Source organism: Carlito syrichta, unplaced genomic scaffold (assembly GCF_000164805.1).
Source record: "Carlito syrichta isolate Samal-C Ts95f unplaced genomic scaffold, Tarsius_syrichta-2.0.1 Scaffold288125, whole genome shotgun sequence".
In the NCBI taxonomy this organism is placed as follows: domain Eukaryota; kingdom Metazoa; phylum Chordata; class Mammalia; order Primates; family Tarsiidae; genus Carlito; species Carlito syrichta.
Genome location: NW_007232221.1, coordinates 206801 through 229727, shown reverse-complemented (window position 1 = coordinate 229727; position 22927 = coordinate 206801). Strand labels below are relative to the sequence as shown.

At 40.8% G+C, this 22927-nt stretch overlaps 1 protein-coding gene across 1 annotated transcript in view; it reads right to left on the bottom strand.

The window, feature by feature from the left end:
• Window positions 1-22922, bottom strand: part of LOC103255428 (glypican-3-like) — a gene marked incomplete at its 3' end in the record, with an annotated part of 83993 nt that extends 61071 nt beyond the window's left edge. Inside the window, exon 1 of the mRNA XM_008053371.2 lies at window positions 22507-22922. Within this exon, the coding sequence (XP_008051562.1) occupies window positions 22507-22681 (175 nt within the window). The remainder of the gene's footprint in view (window positions 1-22506) is intronic.
• Window positions 22923-22927: the final 5 nt, after the last annotated feature.

Genomic DNA, 22927 nt, shown 5'->3' with positions numbered 1-22927 from the left:
CCACTGCTGCCTCATCACTTCACTTTCTTTCACTTGATGACTACAATAGCCTCCAAACTGGCCTTCTTGCCTCTCTACTCTCTTCTACCCGGACATCCAAGCCCAAGAGAGATATTTCTAAAGTACACACATGATCAAGTAATTCTACTTTCAACTCACCAAAAATATGGAGCAGGGGTGCAAAAGTAGGTGGCATATTCAGGCACTGCCAAGGAAACTGGCAAGGCTAGAAAGAAAGTGAAGTGGTATAGGGTGACGGGGCTAGATGAGGAGGAGCTATGTAGGTCCTGCTACAATTGACTCCGAGTTATCTTTAGGCTGAATTCCTACAGAAGATAATGTTCATGTGAACAACATGAGATACACTTCCAAAGCTTTCTGTCCTTTGAATTCCCATTGCACTCTCCATCTTTTATAAAGACACTTCTTACACCCTCTAACTTGCATCATAGTTATATATGCGTGCCTTATGTTCACTAAATTTAAGTTCCTTGAGGGAAAGACCCTTGACTGACTCATCTTTATATCTCAAGGGGCCCACTGTGGTTTTAGTTTAATGCCCTCCCCTTTCACTTGGAGGTAATGCCAGAACTTCAAGAGAGTTCAGTTTTAAAGGAACTGGGTCAGATTAATTGGTGCTACTAGAGCAACTTTTAGAAGAACAGAAGTAGTCATACACACAAACACATCGTTGATTACTTAGATGAGGGGAAACTCCCAAATACAAAGAAAATTGGGATGAAGAATAATGCCAGTTACTCTGGAGTTAGGATACAGAATCTTTTAGTTTAGAATTATAGCAGAGGGACAAAGCTTAGGTAATTTTCCTGTCTCCCCTAGTCACCCCGTCACTAATTGTTATTCTTTTCAGATAAGTAGCTGAGATCCTGTCTTTCAGGAGATGTATAATTTTTATTTTTCAGATACAATCTTTAAATATGCAGACCTGAGGAACAGCTGAGAATTTCAACACCCTATACTCAATCTAAGGGCTAGGCCCCTCCTTCCGTGGATGAATTTACATCAGGGGGGAAAGAGCTCTTCTCTACCAAGGCTAAAATGTTGTAATCTATTCTGCTACCAAATCAGTTGTGTGACTTAACCAAGTACCTTCCCAAATCTGGGCCTGTTCTCCTCAAAGAGATTAAATTAGAGAGTCTAAGTTTCCCAACTGTAGGCCAATCAATATCCACTGAGCCCATGGTGGACTGGGCATTGGGAAGATACAAAAGAAACAGAGGACTTGCTCTTACCCTTTTAAGAAGGCCTTGTCAATATCATTTGAATATACATGAATATGGGTATGGGGCCAAGGCAAACACCAACAACTCAGCCTTTTCAGCACTGCATCCCAAATAATAACCACATGCTCTTTTATATACTTTTGTACCTCCAGAAATCAACTAATGGCAGATAGCTTCCTGATGGAATGGCATACTGTGGCAAAGGGGAAAAATCCTGAAATCAGACAAGAGTTTGAAATCCAACTTGGCCACTTAAGCAAGTTACTTAATTTCTGAGCCTCAGCTCCTTATCTACAAAATGGGGGCAATAACACCTACTCTCAAGGTGGTTGTGAGGTTTAAATTAAACTCTTATTTAATGTTTTCCAAATACCTGCCTCCATTTCCTGCTTCCCTGTTTTGCTCATGTTCTTCCTGTCCCTGGAGTGCTCTCCTCCTAACTTCAGTTATTAAAACCTTCTCAAGCTGGGCTCGGTGACTCAGCCTGTTATCCCAGCACTTTCGGAGGCCGAGGAGAGTGGATTGCCTGAGTTTGTGGGTTCAAGACCAGCCCGGGCAACTTGGGGAGACTTCGTCTCTACAATAAATCAAAAATTAGCCGGGCGTGGTAGCGTGCACCTGTAGTTCCAGCTACTTGGAAAGCTAAGGCAAAAGGATCGTCAGAGCCCAGCAAGTTGATGCTGGGGTGGCCGTGAGTATGCCACTGCACTCCAGCCTGGGCAACAGAGTGAGACTCCGACTCAAAAAAAAAAAATTTTTTTCTCAATCATAAGGTCTCTTTCAAGTGTCTCTCTCATGTTTTTTCTCCCCTCCCCTCTATCTCTCAGAATTTTCAGGACATTTTGTACTTCTCTAACAATATATTCTACAGTCTAGGTTGTTTTAACTTTTAATTTTAAATGTGTGGGGTACAATTCAGGGTTAGGTATACATTATGCAGGTACCACTGTTGATGAGGTTTACCTTTCTTATCCCCACTAATAAGTTGTAAGTTGCTGTGGGCAAGAACCATATTTTGGCCATCTTTAGATTCCCTGAAACAGCTTAGTGTTCAGTATACAGCAAACACTCAATAAATGTTTGTTGAATGATTGAACAAATACTAGTCAACAATGAGAAACTGCTTCCTATAAATGGTAAGCTCCCTGTCTCTTGAAGTATTCAAGCATAACTTGGCTAGCAATATCAGAAATAGCACAGAAGAGATCCCTGCGCTAGGTAGGAGGCGGAATCTGATCACCACCAAGGTTCCTTTCTCTCTGTGTTTCCATTAAGGCCATACTCTAATCTGTTGACACACAATAGTTGTCACTAGTACACTCTGATAATGCATCAGAAGAGAGATGTCCCACAGTCATAAATGTTAGAACTGGTCCTTTTGTCATAAGCAAGTATGAAAGCATTTCTTCAGAAAATGTCTCATCTGTGACAACTATATATTTACCACTTTGCAAGCAAGTTGTACCTAAAACTCAGTATACCTGAACCTAAAAAGGCCATCTGTTGCTTCATAGATGTTTCTGACTTCCAAAACTTCCCGTTGCTGATATTTCAGCAAACCATAAAGACTAGGTAGAAAACTGCAGCAGATTGAAAGTGCACCATCACCTTGATCTTACAGATCCTGTAAAAAGATTTCTCAAGTGCATAATAAGCAACAATTGCTTTCCCATGGCAAAAGTGTTTAGAAATTTTTTTTTCAAATAAAAAAGTCCAACAACAATCATACAGTAAGACATAAAGCCCATGCTGAGAAATGTAGTAGCCCGTCCTGTTTCAGACCTCTTATTTTGCTCCAGAATGACTTGGGCACGTCATTGGACTCCCCAGGTCCTCAATTTAACCACTTGAAAAATGAGTTAATAGCAGTTGCCATTCACAGCCCTCTCATGAAGCACACTGACATTTTACTTCTACAATTAACTTTAAAATTCCCTCAAACAAGTTCTCCTTAGAGAGCTCTGGGAAACTGATATGATTCAAGAGGCCCCAGAAAGCTCTCTTCCATAGTGGGTGTAATGGTGTCACCCGCTCCTGTCCAAAATATGTCCATGTCCTAACCTTAGAACTGGTTAATGTGACCTTATTTGGAAAAAGGATCTTTTTTTTTTTGAGTTGGAGTCTCACTCTGTCGCCCAGACTGGAGTGCAGTGGCCGCTCCCGGCCACCGCAGCCTCGACCTGCTGGGCTCCGGCGATCCTTCCACCTCAGCCTTCCAAGCAGCTGGAACTACAGGCGCGTGCTACCACACCCGGCTAATTTTTTTATTTATTGTAGAGATGAGGTCTCGCCCAGTTGCCCAGGCGGGTCTCAAACCCACGGGTTCATGCAATCCACTCACCTCAGCCTCCCAAGGCACGGGATTACAGGCTGAGCCACCGAGCCCAGCAGAAAAAGGATCTTTGTCGATATAATTAAGTTAAGAATCTGGAGATGGGGTTATCCTGGATTATCTGGGTGGACCCTAAATCCAAAGACAAGTGTCTTTATAAGAGACACATGGAAGAGAGACATCAGAAGGATAGAAAGCCATGGAGGCAGTGACTAGAATGATATAACCACAAACCAAGGACTGTCTAGAGCCACCAGAAGCTGCAAGAGGCAAGGAAGGATTCTCTCCAAGAGGCTTTGGAGGGAGCACAGACCCGCCGACACCATGATTTTGGAGCTTTGGCTTCCAGAACTGTGAGAGAACAAATTTCATTTGTTTTAAGCACTGAATTTGAGGTAATTTGTTATGGCAGCCCTAGGAAATAAATACACCCCCTCTTCCCTTCTACTTCACTTAAATGTAACAGCTTAATAATGTCTAAATGGGTGAGTTACCACTTTGGCTAAGCCAATTCATCAGGTGTTGTCTTAAAGTGCAACACTCCTTGAGTAATGCCCTCATACTTCAAGGCTAAAGAGTTTATTTGGGATCTTCCGACCAACACAGGAAAAAAGGAGGAGGGGAAGAGGAGGCGGCCCAGAATACTAGGACAGGGACTAGGGGAGATGTCAGAAAAGAGAGAAAGATAAAGAAAAAGATAGACTGGGATAAAAACCAAATTTTATATGGGGCCAGCCCTGAGAAGGGAATATTGACAGAGCCCAAATATTACATTTACCATATTAGCCTCATATTATAAGAAGGAAAAAGCCTTGCAGAAGCCAAAAAATAATATCACTTTAATCACTGGCCCATATTCCAGAAAGTCTGTTAGAAGAGTGCTCAATTGTTCACAATAGCAAGAACATGGAACCAACCATGCTGCCCATTGAAAGAGGACAGGATAAAAAAATGTGGAACATATATGTGATGAAATATTACACAGCCATGAAGAAGTACAAAATCATGAACTTCACAGCAACCTGGATGGACTTAGAGTCTATAATACTGAGCGATCTATCACAGAAGCAAAGAACTGAGTATCACATGTTCTCACTCATAAGTGGACCTTGAACAATTTTCGTAATACTATAAGAAAAAGATTGACAGGAAACTGCCAGGGGAGGGGGGATGCAGGATTGGCAGTGGTGGGAATCTGCCAGGGGAGAGAGGGGCACACCTCATCAGCAAGGGAACCTGTATAATGAACATTTATATACTGAACCCTAAATTGTATTCCACGTCTTTTAAAAAAAAGAAGAGTACTCAGAGCAATCTAAATACCTCATTCTCATTGTTCAAAGGCATCTGTTTTCTTATGCTTACCCAATTAGGCATATTTTGAATACTATAAAAATTGTTTCAAGCCATTAGCAATTAAATAATCACAAAAGGAGCCCAGCAACAATGAAAGATGCCTGCCAGTCTGGGCCTCCAGCCCAACTCTGAATTTAGAAGTTTTTCTTCATATTACCCCTGCCCTAGTCTCCAGCATTTTTGGAGATACTGTTTAACCAGTTCCCAGGCAAATCTTTCCGATGCCCAATTGCCCGTACTGTTAAGATGCTTCTCCCAGCTCTAATGGCTAACCTAAATTTCAGTTTCAAGCCATTGCACCTTGTAATTACATTCTCAGCCACTGTAAATAATCTGTGCCCTCTATTATGTCTTTCCCCTTTCCCTATGATAGGATCCTGTGGAAAAGGGAGTCAGTTGCCTTGTTAGTACAACATACACATTGCACCTAAGCAAAATGCAACCAAAAGAAAACCAAACACTCACTCTTGATCCCTGAGTGAGAAACGTTGTTATTGATCTTTTCCTTTTCCCCATTCTTCAGCTTATCTGAGTGTCTACACTGATGTGCTCTAGTGCTGTGGCATTTATGCCATCTTGGGGAATAGCTGTGTAAATGCTCCAGTAATTTTATACATCTTCAACATACTGTTGTGTTAGAACTTGAGCATCTGAAGGACTAGGAAGGACAGATTTTCCTCTTCTTTCTGCTCCCGCCTTCATGTAATATGAATCAAAATCCTCACTAATTGGTCCTCTTCCTGCATGTGACTGAAGTCTAGACTTGGTGCAACCCCTTTCTGTAGAAGAGATTTAATGGAGGAAAGTGCACGGGAGGGGAGTTGGCAAGCAAACCACTGCAGAGCCACCAGAAGAAACTTGGAGACACAGGAGTTTTGGGTAAGCTGAGGTTGGAAGCGAAAAGATATTGTTTCAAAACCACCCACACATACACACATTGGTGAGTTCCCCTTTTTTCTGGACCAAATGTTTCCTAAAATTGAGGAAAATCTAAGTTATTAATGCAACACATAAAAGACTTTTCAACAATGCTCAGTAATAACTTTTTCCTCCTTGCTTTCTTCAGGAGCTATGAAAAACACAAATAAATTATCCAAACAGGTGATTTGGGGATTTTCCTTCCATTCTCATGATTTTACTGAAAAACTCAAAAATTGGTAATAGTAACTTCATTCTTCCATCAGGCTCTGGGTGATTCAGATATAGAACTCTCCAGAGCTCAGGGTAGACTCCAAGAGGCAGTGCCAGGAGGGCTCTAGATCAAGCTAAATGAACCAAGCCTGGATTCAGGGTCTCCCTATGTGTTGCTAGTTTTATATGACCTGCCTTCAGAAAGCACCAGCTCTTGAGACCACAGCAATTTGGTTCAGGAATATCTACTTCATTTACTTTTCACTTTTATTTGGGAGGGGGAACAGAAATAAAGGAAAATGGTGACACAGGAACTATGGGGCCAATTAACCCAAACCATTCTGACCATACATGTCTAGGGAGTGCTGGGGTCATGATAGCTGGTGCTACAGTTGGCTGAGGCAACAATCAAAACAGGTTGATACAGTTACTGAGGCAGTTCACGAAACAGGAAAAGAAATGCCATGATCCCATGCTGGGCTGAATTAGTGATGTAGCATACCCACAAGCCCAAGACACTGGCCTTTCTATACCCTCCTCCTTCTCCTAAACAGATATGGAGAGCCCTACATATGTGGTCCTCATCTGTCTACATGTCTGCTTTCCCCACAAGAGCAGGGAGAGTGGAGTACTTGACTTTGAATCCCCAGCATCTCACACATACTGGGCTCTCAAAACTGGATTCGGAAGTAATTCCCAGAAATGCTGAGCCCATCACAAGAGTAATTCGTGGTTAAGAATCAGAATAATGCGTTTAATTCATTTTATAGATATTTGACATTGAACAAGTCACTAGACCTCTTGAAACCTCAATTTTCTCATCTGCAAAATGGGGGAAATAATACTACCTACCTGCTGGTGCCATTGTGAGGATTAAGTAGGACGTTGCCCATGAAGGGCTTAGCACAGTGCCCGACTCAGTAAATGTTAACGATTATTAGCACCGCCCCCACCACAGGTGCTCAATAAAAAAAATTGCTGAATTGAAGTCACACCAGTGGGAATGACTAGCAGATGTGAAGGTGACCTGGGACCTTTTTTTCTTTTTTTTTTTAGCTTTTCTCACCTCACTCTGACCAGATGACCTCTGAGAATATTTTTTTCAAGAAAAAGGATAGAAAAGGGGATACTTAGGTTGCACTTTTGCACTGATATTCAGTTTTCATTCAGGGCAGAAAACCAAGCCTGGCAAAGTCAGGCACATGATTCTCTAAGAAATATGAAAAGGCTATTAAAAACTCTAAATTAAAGTTGTGTAATGAGCATGAATCTGAATACATTTAAATTTTCTCTAGATCCAGTAAGTCCAGCAACATCCTTATATATTTTTTAAGTGTGCTTTTGGAACTATGAGGAGACCAAGGCCTTAAAAAAATAGCAGAATTTCTTCAAGGTGGGGGTGGGGAGGCAACACACAATTATCATGAAGATTAACCCCTGAAAATACACAGGATTTTATTACCAAGTGGATGCCTGAGGAGATTACTAGATTTTTAGGGTCTTTACTATAAAGAGAGCAACCTGCATGCCTGAAATAATTAAGAAGAAGAGACTCAATTATCTAGTAACTGAAATTTCAAACCACCCTGCTTACCTAAATGAGAAAAGCTGCTTAAACTAAAGCGTCATTACTTCTATTTAGACAAGACTTAGCAAAGATATACAAGGAGCTAAAGAATCAGACCCCACATTCTTCCCTAAACCACAACAATGCCTGTTTATGTAAATAGGATTTTCAATAACACAGAGGAATCTGAAAAAAATGTTTTCATTATTGTCTCTGAAAACATGCAAATGCAGAAGATGAAAGTCAAGGGGCTTTCACTACGATGGGCACTGAATACCCTAAAATATTTATTCTATGTGAGTCTGAGCCTGGATTGCAAGTGGATCTAAGAAGTAGCCAATGACTATTTCTCCTTTAAAAAGTCTGAGTACAATATGAGGAGGCACAAAGGTTTCTCTGACTCCATGGCAAGTTAAATACATATTCAAAAAGCTCAGTTTAAAAATAAATAAAAGTAGGTACCAGATACCTATTTACCTTTATTTGTCAGCCCCCTCCAAAATCTGGGCCCAAATATAACTATTCTAGCTTCCATCATCATCGCTATCTGACCATCAAACACTGCTGTATGACCACAGCAACCTCCGGTCACAAACTAAAAGCTCATTAAAGGCTTTTTGAAGGCTATTTATAGAAGAACTAAACAAAGAAGTAAAGAACTATTAGCAAAATTAATTAGACTGTTCATACTTTTGACAACTATTACTATTTGTTTGAACTTAAGTGTGTAGCTCCTTTACTGATAGGTATTGATGACTAAAGAGTTACCACATACGTAGAATTGTAAATTGACCTTGTAGTTTTTTGGCTCAAGAATATAGGTTTTGACCTATATTCTGTATATCAGCCTTCCTGTTGCTGTTTAGGCAGCTGATAAGAGGCAGAAATCCTTTTTGCTCATTAGGCCATTAGCTGCTGTTAAGCAAAGGGCTGGGGAGGGGTGTGCCCAGTGGCCCAGAGGAATGTGTCGGACTCCACATATAAAGCCAGCCCTGATTTGGGGTTAAGAATTTAACCTTAAAAGGCTGACAAGTCATAAATTTGCCTGAGGTTCATATATATGTGTGACTTTCACAGTTTATATTTCCTAGCCAGGACCCAAAGTCAAAACATGCCCCCTGATTAATGAATGGCACTAATTGTTATTCCTGACTTGAGAACATTAGTCTTTATCCAGAATATTTTCTTTAAAAACACACAATCTCATACCTAAAACTCTCCAGCTTAAGGGAGTTTGGATAACTAGTTAGAAAAAAAAAATAGGAAGAGAAGCCTAATGTTATCTGTTACTTGGTGCTACCATTTTGGTAGTCAAGATTAATTCAAACGCTTCCATCTCATTGTGTCCATCAAGCAAAGTGCAACGGAATGTCCTTCAAATCTAAACATCTAAGATAAAGCAACCATCTGCGACTCTACACAAAAAAATGAGCTAGGGGGTGGGAGGGTGGGGGCAGGGGTGAAATGTCTTTAAGCACATTTTGTCTAACTTATCTTGTTAAATATTTATACATAAGTGCATAACCTAACAACCTTGGACAAGCTTGGAAGAGATAATAGATACAGGACAAACAAAAGATTCCCATAAGTATAAAGACAAAGAAAAAATACCAAGGAATAGTCCAATTGGAATACAATCTCTAACCTGAAGTCAAAATTGAAACTGGGACAAAAAAACCCCACAAGCAAAACAATGTCCCTGAAGTGTGATAACTTCATCAGGGGAAAGCAGGCTATAATTTGGTTAGCCTGCAAGGTAGGTGTCAGTTCTAACCCACACTAGCAGTGCTTCAAAGGGGCTCCCTTATCTTCATAAAAAAGGAAAACATTCGATGTAAGAGAAGAGATTTCTAAGAACAAAGATGCAATTTGCATTCATTGAGAATTATGACGAAGTGAGAGAGAATGTAAACCACATAGCAATGATCTGAGGTACTTGAGTCAGCTCTAGCTAGCCTTGTAGCTATACAAAAAGCCTTTTAAATATTCAGAGTTCTTAGAAAGTGGAATGTAAATTCATTGGTGTACATTTTAGAGCGCTTCATTTTCAAACTAACGAATATAGTTTTACAATATCTCAAGAGAAGTAAAGGAGTATCCAAACCAAACATGTAGGCAGAAATGGAAAGCCTGTTTTCTCTCCAGAATCAGTGAGGACAGGCAGATGTGGAGGAGGCAGAGGAAGAAAGAGGCGAGAAGGAAATCAGAAGCTACAGGAAAAGGAAACACAACTTAAATCTAAGATGCAGGGGAAAATATAAAACATTCCACTCATCTATTTTTTTAGAGAACAAGAAACACAAAACCATTCAATAAAAGAAACACAAAACCATTCAATAAATATAACAAACCATAAAGCACCTTCTGTTCTAAATTATAACCAGTTGAGAGAGTGTGTGAGGGTGGGAGGAAGGGGAAAAGGGAAGATGTGGGGAGCAGTCCAACAGACAGATGGAGGAGTGCCCTCAGTAGCTTTGCAGGTATATTGAACCCCAGGAGGGCTGCAAAGAGAAATTTCATTGTTTTCCTTTATTATGAGAATTAGAATGACCTAGGCTACTTATTATCACTACCCTATGAAATATTGATGAGTCTGAAAGGAATCTTACCCAGAATTGTTCATTAGTAGTAAGTCTCATTGCCACTAGGATCTAACTTGAAGATAAAACTGGATATTGTTGGGGAACAACTCTGAATGATTGAATAAATGCTGGTTCCAACGTCACCTTCTGGCTTTGTGAATGAGGCAAACTTACTCTCTCAAAGAACAAAGAAAAGGCAATCTGACAGATTTTGAAGGGGGGAAAAAAAAAAACCCAGGCAACGTTATTAAATTGACCCACAGCACTGAAATTTTAAAGGCAAGATATGACTTAGGTTTTAGAAATTAACACTTGTATAAAACCTTCAAAATACCATGGGGAAAATAAGCCTTTACTTCAGAAATAAGCTTTGAAGTTTGAAAACAAAGCTGAAAATCTGTTCCTGAAAACAGAAGGGACTATTTGAAACACGAAGTACAGTTCTTCTATAGTTCTTTGAAACCCTTCAAAAGTTCCACTCTGACTTCTGGGGATAGCCAGAGAAGACACACCCCAGAATGCCAGTAAAAGAGAAAGTGGGAAACATTTCAAAGACTAGTGATAACTGCTATATTAATTCCCAAGGGTAAAAACCAAATGATCTCAGGAGATATTTGCTTCTGGCCACATTAACTTAAGACAAGGCCTAGATTAGAGGTCCTACTCATCTAAGGGAGCAGAGATAATGCTTTCCAAACTAGTCACAAAATTATTAGCCACCAAGCAGAGATCTTGTTGACTTTTTCTAGCCCATTCATCATCACATTAGCATTCATTGCCTTAGCCTGTTATACTCACATAGAGGGCCCACATGCCAAAGGCATAAGAGTGAAAGCCATGATAGAGGTAGATTTGCAAGACTTAGCCACTTAATTTGCGTGCAGGATGTGTAAAAGGAGAAGTCAAAGATGATTTCAAGCTTTCAAGTCTGGGTGCTGGACAGAGATGCCTATCACCAGAAATGTAGAATGTTAGAGAGAGAGAGAGGTTTGTGTGGATGGGAAAAGAAAATGATGGACTAATTTTGGGCTCTGTTGAAGTTGAGGCACTGGCAGGACCTCCTGACTGAGATATCCAGCAGGCAACTGGGAAATACTGAACTGAAGAGCAAGGTCATTCAAGAGATATGAGAGTCATTCAAACAGCAGAGATAATGAAGTCATGGGAATGGATGTGGGAATGAGCAAAGAGAGAATGAAAGGACAAAGGACAAACACTACTGGGACACTTACATCTAACAAAGGGTTGGAGGGAGAGGACAAACAAGCAAAGACAGAATCAAGTAGGAGGGGAACCCACGGTGTACAATGTCACAAAGTCAAAGGAATGTGGGAACGTAAATCAAATACTTTATCTCCAGACTATATTCCTTTCCCTCATACTCTAGTGGGTATACTGGTAGGAGCTTGAGTTATGGAGACAAATCTGGATCAACTCCTGGCTCCACCAATTATACAACCTTTGGGGAAGTAAATCTTCCTGAGCCTCAGTTTCTTTATCTGTAAAATGAGGATGACACCACCTTCCTTTCAGGTTTGCTGTGTTGATTAAATGAGAGATTAAATATCAAGCAACTGACATATAGTAGGCACTCATTAAATGTTATTTTCCATTATCTTCTCTGGTGGCCCTTCTCAACAATTCCACCAACCTGAAACTAGCCTTTAAAAATCCACTGGAATACAGAGTTTCAGGCTTATGTTGACTGAAAGCAGAAACGCTGATGAAGGCAACCGCTTAAACAACAGGAAAACTAAAGAAACCATTTATGACAGAGAAACAGAAAATTATACAACTCCCCTCCGAACCAAAAAATATTACATCTCCATAGACACTTATGAAAGATCAGTCCAGTTACACAAATATCCCTAGCTTTTACTTGGAACCACATGTTTCACAAACTAGCCAGTGGGGCTGAATCTGAAGTGGAATATAGACCAGAGCTCCAAAAGCTACACATTGTTATAGCTTTCATTCTTTAGAGTGGGAGCAAGCTTCCCCAGGGGGAGGGACAGAGGGGCCACCATGTTGAAACTATGCAAGTTGCTGGAACTCAGAAGCTACAGACACTTTATGAGTGGCTGCACTGTGTTTACATGAGATATATGAGAGCAAGGCTTTCGCAACACAAGTATAAAGTATGATTGTGAAAGACCACCCACTGCTAAGAGTAACCACTAACGATTTTCAGTTTAACTAACATACATAATAATTAATTACTGTTATCAAAAAGAATACAAATCTGATCTTTTGATTCTAATGTATTTCTCTGCATGGAAATCTCTCTATGCGTGTACATACACATGCACATGTGTGTTTGGTAGTACATTACCTTATTTTCAAAGTCCTGGATCATGACAAAATATACTTTTTCTTAATCAAGAGAATTCTTGAAGTCTTTGGCAGTTTTTTAAAAATCACCAGATGTTGATGAAATACATTTTAAGACATGTCACATGCAAAAGCCTGGAAAATATCATCCACACCCATGACTTCCAACTTAAGCCTATATGCTGATGAGTCCCAAGTATGCTTCTCCTGAACTTCAGAAGAATATATACACTCATTCCTAGTGATCTCATCTATTCCCAGGGCTTCGATTACCATCTATATGCTGATGATTTCCAAATATGCATCCTCCAGTCCTGATTTCTCTTTCTTCTATTGAATTACCTAACAGATACTTTCTGCCTCCATGATCAAAGAAGCTCTCAAACTCAACCTGTTCAAAATCGAACTCACTATTTCAGCCCTTTAAAATATACTCCTCTTATATTTCACTCATTTATTCAACAAAGAATTATTGAGCACCTATTATGTGCTACAGCTTTACAGCTCAGAAAAACTAGAAGTTCTGGGCTCTCCCTTCTGCCCCCTTATCCAATCTCTAAGTCATGTCTACTCTACTTCCCCTGTTCTCTCATTTTATCTTTTATTCTCCTTTTTACGACCCCTTGCCCTATTACCTGCATTACTAAAAGTTCCTGCCACTACTCACTCTCCAATCCTCCTCTGATTGAATGTTTCCCTTCTTAAAATGGTTTCAAGACTTCTCATTATTCTTGGATACAACCTAAACTCCTCAGCATTCCCTGCCTATGTGTCTAGTTTATCCTCCCTCCACTTCCGCATCTGTGCTCCAACCAATCCAAACTATTGCAGTCCAACAAATGTGTCATTTTGTCTCTTAACTCTGTACCTTTGCACATGCCTCACATGAAAGCCCTCTTAAGGCAACGAGGCACCCCTTCTCCATAGTTCAAGTGCCCCCAGGACCCCACATGTTGCTTAGCTCTATGGTAGACCTCATTGTACTCCCTTGACATTCATGGTCTTCCTTATCTGGATCCCTTACTAGGCAGGGAACTCTTTGCTGGCAATGATTTTACCTAGCTCATCAGCTCCTATCTCGGTACCCGGTAGAGCATCAGTGCACAATAAATGTGGGTTGAAGTAAAGAATGAATTAAAAACCTTTAAATATTTATGCAGAGATAGCCCACAAAGTTCATTATGAGTTCCTTTTCTGTGAATTTCCATCTGTTTTCCGAAACAGATAAATGTGGTCTCCAGTACAATCACTCCATGAAACCTAACCTGGAAACTGCTTCTTGGGTCACATTCTCACTTCTATGGAGCTCGACATGCAATGCAGGCAGTGCTAGAGTCAGTTCTCCAAAATGGGCCAAATTCACAGTATGAGTGACTATCACTATTTAACAAGGATTGCATCTGTGTACTTGGAGAAATGATGAAACTTGATTTTTTAAAAAAAGCAATAGTTCTATTATATCAGTGAGAATTATCTCTGCAACAATTTGGGGTCAATCCAACTGAAATTGGCTTACTCAATCTCTGAAAAGCTACACCTATAGCTCTTCCCAGTTAGTAAGTTAGGCTTATTATGTGGGTTATTAAAGGCATACAGATGCAGGAATGTTATGTGTGTGTGCGTGTATGAATGCACAAATATGTGTGTGTATATGTGCTGGAACCAGGCAGGTTGCTGGAACTCAGAAAAGATAGACACTTTATGAGTGGTTACATTGTGTGCACATGAGATATATGAAAGCAAGGCTTTCATGACACAAATGTAAAATATGATTGTGAAAGACCACCTACTGCTAAGAGTAACAATTAACAACTTTCAAACAGTTTAAATAGCATGCATAATTATTAAGTCTTGCTATCAAAATAACAGACATTGATATATATTTACACATGCATATAATCTATGAATATATGTGTGTGTGTGTGTGTGTGTATATATATATATATATATATATATATATATGAAACATCCAAATACCACATCTAGGTAAAGCTGCAGTTAAAAATCTTTCTCTACTTGTTATCTCCTCCTCGACCTTCCATTTTGAAAGAGGAGCAACAAGGCTCCCAAGGCCACAGAGAATAGACAAATATGTTTCACCTCTATCACCTCTTCTTCAGTCTCTGCTGCAAATCAGTTTAGACAATGAGGCATTCAGAGGATCAGTTATTCTATAGTTATATGCCATCCTAGAATCTCATTAGACAGTAGTTAATCCTTTAGACTATGTCGTTAGGTGTTTATTCTTACATTAATCCCAGTTAATTAATTAATTCCATTAATAATTCTGTACAAGGAACCCTACTCACCATATTGGAGGATATCATGATGAATCAAACATGGCTTATGCATTCAATAAGCATGGGGTCTGGAAGAGGCCATGAATAAGCAATGTATTTCAAAAAACATGGATACTATAAGAAGAAGTACAGATGAAATATTTCTGGGAACCAAATGCAATTGGGACATCCTTCTAATCCTTTCCGTCTGTTATGTGCCAGTTAACTCACTGATATATACCAGAGTGAGGGCTTTTAATCTCCTCCCTATATCTGTCCCTCTAGCTCTTCCTGTCTTCACCATATTTCACTCAACTTCAAACTTTCAAATCAAAATTTGACAAAGAGTAATGGAGAATCCCAGAATGCCATGATACATACTGTAAGTACTGATATTGCAGAGTTTGGAAGAGAGAGTAGAAACACAATCAAGGAGGAGAGTATGCAAACAGATACTGAATTTTTAAAAATGAATATCATCTCTTTCTTTTTTACCCTCTTTCCTACTTTGGTTTCTGTCCGGGAGAACTTCCCGATGGGTCATCCCTAGCCAATTAATTGAAAGTTTGGCCTAATGCAGACAGAAATTAAGTGGACTCTCATGAGGCCTTTTATCCTACCCAAATACAATTTCCATGGCTGAAAATTCACTTTGAATTATGTCCTTTTAGATGTACATTTATGAAGTTTGATGCCATATGTAAGAAACACCAAACACTGAGGAAAGCGTCATATACATTCTGTACATGTTTCTGTAACTAACACCAAGTAGCATTATTTTGACAAACCAAAATAACCACAGTTCTGTAAAGTGAAGACAAATATATGCATTTATATATATGTGTGTGTGTATCTTTAATCTGTCTTTAAGTTACTTAAAATATTCCTGTAAACAAACACAAAATAAATACTTACCTCTTATAAGATTTGGCTACTCTACCTCTTCCAGAAAGTTATAGTGCATTCAAATGAATTAAATTAATATCTTTTTTCACTTACCTATAGACAACAAATGGATTTTTGACCTAAAAAAAGAATTTCTTTTTTTAGAAACTTTAATATATTAGTAAAAATAAAGCAATGACTTAAATATTGACCTTATGGAAATTTTATGTTTGCAATACATTTTTAACTCCATCCATTCATTTAGTGCTGTAAATATGTACTGAGTATCTATTATTTGTACTGTATATGAACAGTGCTAGCCACTGTGGATGCAAAGATGAATAAAATCTAGCCCCTAACCTCAAGGAGATCACAGTCTGGTAGGGAAGATATAATTAGAAACATGTACCTTAAAGTTGCCATAATTGGGACTTCTAGTTTTCCAGTAACAAACTTACATTCAAAAGGCAATCTCACAAAGGCTAATTAAAAATTTACTCTTAAGTTCTGCCTTATTCTCGATTTATAACACATAAATAGATGCTTCACCATGGAAATTTTGAAAAATACAGAAGATTTTCAAAGTCATCACTTCTATTGAGAAATGTACATCTTTCAACTTTCAGGTGGATGGATGGGATATAATGGGTGGCAGTTTCTTTTATATTGGCTTTGACTTCCCTGTCCCCTCTTATTGCCACTTTCATTTGTATTTTATCTTCCTTCCTATCAATTATTTATCAATATAAGCCTATTAAGTACGCTTCAAAGAGCTTAGTAGATTTACTAATCTAGCATATAAATACAATTTCAGCTTCTAGAAGTAATTAACTGTTCGGACAATAGCAATGCATTTTGGTTGTAACATTGACTCTGTTATTCATGAGGAAAAATACAAACTCTCAAATGAGGCTTTGTCCAGCTACACACAAAAAGAGGCAAGAGTGAAAATGCTTTTCTTAGTAATCAATCTAGATTTATTTTTGTTTAAAAAATTGCAAACAAGCATTTCTAATAATTAGCACTTGGCTAATTGATCTTTAATTTCCCTAATTTGAAGTACAGAGCTAAATCTCCTTTACTTTGTACATTCAACAAGATATTCAAGTGAGACTACAATGGTCCCATGAGCATGCTTCCCATCCCTGCACACACACAGCATTTCAAAGCACACATTTTTCTCTGCACACATTTTTCTATGCCCACCTTCACCTTGCTTTCTGAACAATATTCTGCCTGTCATTATGTCTCAGAAGGTAAAGTCCCATTACTTTATGCTGTCTCTAAAGCCAGTCTGAGGCTCATGACTTGGACTCTATTTTCTGTTGCTCATTTCTTAATGGAGTGCTAGAGATCCTGTTTCAAGCCCGACAATTTGCTAAATATGGGCAGATGAGCGGGGGACTTTTCTGCCCACAATGTCCATTAGATCCTAGATTACCAAAAACATCACACCCATTTATAAGATTGGCTAGGGCTGAATAGCTAGAATAGCCTCTTGAATTGAGTCTGTACATGAATTCTTATCCCAGGTTACGGAAACCTGTGCATTACTTCAACAGGTCCATGCATGTGTTATAGCTCAGCTCCCAAATATGGTAATATCAACCCTAATGAGAAAGGTCTAGCTGACATTAAATCAAAAAGGATTTGGTTTAAGAGATGTCCTACACTTTATGTGCTATAATAATAGTTGATCTTTAATGATGCTAAGCCAGTCATAACAACAGTGCTAATTTCAATTTGTTCTTTGGGTATTCAACATTAATAAGCCCTGCCTCATGGTAAGAGTCACCAGCTAACTGAGGTAAGCCTGTGTCTTTCTCCAGTCAAAATATATGTAGCCTTAAAAGTTTGCCTACACATCCCAATAATGAGCTATAACCCTTTGGACTTAAGCTTTAAATAAGTAAGATGACATATAGCTTTTAAAAGTAGGTGAGAATTCATAGAGAATACATAATGATCGGGAAATTCTATTTTTGTCAATTATTTACTAAATGCTGTATGGTGTTCTTCTCCTTGTGACAACACTGCTCAAATGCATGCTTTCCCTTTAAGAAGCTTATAATCTAAAACATACAAATAACCATATGCAGAAAAAAGCTAGAGATCAGAGTAAAAGGAAGCATTCACAAAAATGTACAAATTCAGCATGCCAGAACTTTTCAGTTGAGCAACATGATCCCCAGTGAAATTCTTTCCAAATGATGTATCATGTGCACAAGTTATAAGTGATTATCTTCAATTTTCTTAGAAATGAGTAATAAGATACCTCTTAAGACCCATGCTTTTGTATATGCATCAAACACTGAAGTTGGCATGGTCATTGATAGCTGTCATTTAAGGAGAAAACATATTTTCTGTCTTGTCTCATATCAGACATATCCAGGACTCTTTTCTCCCAGGTTGGTAATAAGCAGCCTTTTTCTAGGATACAGTGAACAGCAAACATTGCAACTCTAAAGATGGAAGTAACAGAATGCACAAAAATATTGCATCAAAATATTGGATACAACATCCCAGCCCATAAGAAAAAACACATTGCAAAACTGACACCATCTGTGTCATCTAGCATCCATCAAAATCATCTTACGTCTGAATTTCCTAATGCTTACAGAATGGAATTTGCTCCAAGAATTAAGAAAACTCTTTTTAAGATGGCGGCCCTATTAAGAGACTTCTCACTATCTCCCACTTCATCTCTTCAGTTCTTTTCCCTTGCCCAGGCTGGCTATTGTGACCATTACAGCCAATTTCCTGGAGGTATTTTCTAGCCCCTTTCACCCTATTTAATCCTACAAGTTTCCTAGGAAGCCTGTTTACTTGTGTGCGCCCCTACTAGACTGTGAGCTCCCTGACAAAAGAAACTGTGCCTCACTCCTCCCTGAACCCTCAGCACCTAATACAGAATCTGCCAAGAAGATGGCAGTCTTAGACTCCTTTCAGAACAAGGTACCCCACCAGTCATCAGTCAGCTCCATCAGATTGATGGCTCCCTCTAAACACGTCTTGGTACCAATATCAGGATTAGCTTAATAAATACATTCAGATCACATCTAAAAGAATTTTCTAACTGTTCCAAGTTAGCACACAACAATACAACTTTTTCAAAGTTTTAACAAATCACCTATTCACCCAAATGTCTGGTGCAATCTCCCAGGAGAGAAAGCCCTCCCATCATACCTAACTTCTTTTTCTGTTTCCAGACATTATGACTGCTAACTGCATTAAACTAATTGGGGAACCACAGCTGGCAACCCAGATATGGATGCTAGTTCTCACACTAAAAAACAAAACAAAAAAACAAACTCTCTCTTTGTTTCAAGAATGTTGCTTTTTATTTTTATGTTGCTTCATCCATTTCAAGAAACTCCAAGCAGATTTTGGCTCTTCCAGGCTGCCTTTTACCCATATAGACATTTGGCCTTCTGGATTGGTTCTCGCACTTTCCAAGGCCCTCCAAGGCAAGATCCCTCAATCTTTGGGGAGTTGCAACACTACCACGGTTTGTTTGATTTTCTCATTTCCATCTGCCCCCTATACCACCCCCCTATACACAAAAGTGGTGTATGGCATTCATAAAGTGAATTACACTTGATTTTTGTTTAGAGGAATTTTTTTCAGACTTCTGTAACATTCCCTTGAGACAATTGGAAACATCATTGTCTGATTACTAGCTCACTTTCCTTGCCTAAAATTGTATCCATTCTTGATTGCGCCTGTGGGTAGGTTAAGCAAAACAAAATAAACATCTAGACTTATGAGCTCATTGGCTTTTTTCTGAATTTTTCTAAATTAAATAAGGGCAAAAGAGCTGCACTGAAAGTCAGTTATATGGATTTTTCTGCCAAATGCTAACTCTGTGCGCCTGGTTTCCATCTGTGGTGCTTTCCAAGTTACAAATCCTTAAAAAAAAAAAGTGGAGTATGAAGAGATCTATGGATTTGGGGACATGCTATTTAGAACAGTGTTCTGTGCCCTGAACAGTCCAAGAGAAATGGGAACATGAGATTGTAAGGCTTTAGATCAGCTTTGTGGAAGCCCAGTATAGTCCTTCAGCACCAGTGATTTATTTTTTAGGCTGGCTGATCTCAAATGCCATTTACTCTCATCCATATTAACTTAAGATATGTACCTTATCCACTCTAACCCAATTCTGCTAATGGCAGAAGTTAGCAGTCAATCCCAAATGTTCCCCCTAAGTGAAACAGGACATTCTTGAGGATTTCTCCTTACTGTGACCAAATCTCATTTGATCTGGGACAAAGAAAGCTTTAATGCAGTTAATACAGTGCAGCAGGCAAACTGAACATGGCTTAAAATATAGATGGGGGTAAAAAGTCAAGCGGTCATTCTGATGGTTCATAACTATCAAATAATTTGCAGCTCTCTTTCAATTTCCAACCACTGAATGACAGTAGCAAATTATACATTTATTCACTTTGAAATTATGCACTTGCCATTGTATTTAGTCTGCCATTATCTTTTCTTCTCTGAAATACTGATGAGCTCTTTCCACACATGGACATTAGGATTTTCACCATGTTTTCCATATCTACAGAACCATATTTGCCCAACTAAAATTCAGAACACATGGTTTTATGCCAAGACAGAGTATTGGAAATCTGCACTGCCCCAGAAAATTCAGGATATATGGTAGCTGTGTGGGGATAACTATATTTGAAGTTTGGCTTTGATCCTGCACGAGTTAGGATAGTGCCCACCATGTAGAAGGTGCTCAACACCGTTTGCGTTTGTTAAATAGAATTGAAGCAGGGAATGTTACGTTTATCTGATGAAAACCCTTGAAAAGTGACTTCTCCTATAGAATTTGTGAAATAGGAGAAGAAAATGAAAAATCTTTATTACAAGTCCCTGTTCTCTGTAAGTATGGCTATCCCTAGGCCTGGAGGGAGAGAGGGAGCCCGGGCCAAATCTCATACACAGTGTGTGGGCCCTTCTAATACTTTTATACAGATGCTGCAAAGAGGCAGGCAGCCAGAGGGCTGGAGGAGGGCGAGGGAGGGTGAGTGCCTGCAGAGGGTGTGTGTAGAGGGGAGTGTTGCTAAATGAGTATCTGTGTTTTCCTCTGGTCGTTTGTCTTCTTTTTAAGCACCACCTTTACATCCTGGTTTCGAATCAGCCAAATGTGGCCCTAACCACAATCTTGCACCTATTCATCTTGTGGGGGCTCAGCCTCCAAGGACCAATTTTTACACTATCAACAAAAGCATGTTCTTTGGCCTTAGCAATCTAATTACCATGGCACTTCCAGGGGAGAGAGATTCGCCCGTTGTTTCAGCCCTGTGGAACTGATTCATAGGTCGCCCCTTACAGCTCCTGCACACGCCCACGTGGTATGTTATGAACACTTAACAGTGGAAGAGGTAGTTCGACCCTCCCTCAGAGTGAAATCCTGCAAAGCAATATTTAACATATGCGCAAATGCATTTCAGTCACCAAAAAGGGTGACCAATTACCTTTGCAACTAAACAGCAGGCTCACTCGCCTCTTTTCATCAACCTAAAGAAAAGGCTGAGGGCGCGCTGGCTGCCTAGGTAACCTCCTGCCAGTGAGCGCTTGCTGGCAGAGCCAACTGGGCGCGCATCCGCATTCACAACTTGGTCCAACCATCAGGCCCGCCTCCATGACTTGTTGAGAGCCACCAGCCAAGTTTTGGCTAGGGTTGCTCCCCGAGTCCTCGGAAGCGCGGGACACGCGCTGAATGCATGAGTCGAGAAGAGACCCTGGAGGCCACAAACGTCTTACGGTTAGCGAATAAAACTGACTGTTTCTTCCAAGCGCACCTCTGATAAATTAACCTGTTTGAAACTGACTCTGCTTGACCGCATTGTCAGTGTAGCAACTTGTCCTAATTGGATTCTAAGGCGGGCGTTAGGAGCCCAACCGCTGGACAGTCAATCACACAAGGCCATTAATATTCATCTGTTGACAGCGGCAGCCCTCGGCTAAGGTTAAAATATGTCCTTACGGCACAATCTGATTGTGCAGAACAAAAGGCAGGCGTTCAGAAACTTTCCTCCACCTGAAATCGTCTTCCCTTCAGGGTCCAGCCTGTCAAGAAGGCAGATGAATTTGGGAGGGGGAGGAGTTAAATCATCTTTGGACTCCTGCTCCCTGGGCCAACAGCACCGTTTTTTAAAGCGATTTTGCCAACCTAGATAAGACACTGTTTTGAAGGAAAGGCTCAATTCCCATCATTTTGGGAACCCTCTTACTCAAAAGTTTCCCTCAGCATGTCTTCATCCGCCACTGCGTATTCAGAAATCTGTCTTCAACTTTGCCTGCACTTGGGCCCATGAGCCTCGAAAGCCCAGGTTGGGGAAGGAGAACGTGGGGGCACATTGGGGAAAAGGATGGTGGGAGCTGTGATCCAGCTAAGGCTGAAATTCTGACACGTACGTGCGAGCTGGGGTGGCAAATTCCCGAGGCACCGGCTAGGTTGTGGGGCGCCAGTTCGCTGAGGCCGTGGAAACAGCTCCCACCTTCCTGCCCTCCCAAAAAATGGGCGCTCACGAGAAGGCGATCTCCACCGTTTCCCCCGCTCGCACCTTCCCTGACAGCAGCGCGAGCCTGGGGGATGTGGACTCGATCCACACACACCCGTCCTCTCTCCCTCCGTAGATCCATCAGGCCCCAGGCACATCGACCACTCCCAGGTGGCCAACGGCGGGGCGCACGACCGCGGCCCGGTGGGGCGAGCGCGTTTGGGATACAGCTACCACGCGCCCCTTGGTCCCCCGCCAGACGCAGGGAAAGCGTGACCCTTCCTCACCTGGCACGGGAGTTTCAGGCACCCACTTGAGTCCAGGCTGCAGTCTCTGGAAGAAGGAGCGGACCTGGTGACAGGTGGCGTCCGGTGGCGGCGGCGGGGGCTGTGCCTGTCCCGGGCAGTCCAAGCTGAGCAGCATCGCCACCACCAAGCACGCGGTGCGCACGGTCCCGGCCATCCTGCTTCGCTGGGAGCTAGGAGAGCGCGGGAGAGTGGCAGCCGGAGCGAGAGCAGTCCCAGGACTCGGCAAACCTGGCGGTGGCCCTGAGGAGCACGAGACGTGCCGCTACCCAGCCGCTGCAAAAGTTTCCTCGCAGCTACCTGGGCGCTGGGCGAGGGCGGGAACCGCTTGGCGGCGCGGGGCAGGGCGGGGCTGACCGGGGGGGCGGGGCGAGGGGGGACGGGGCGGGGCGAAGCGAACAGC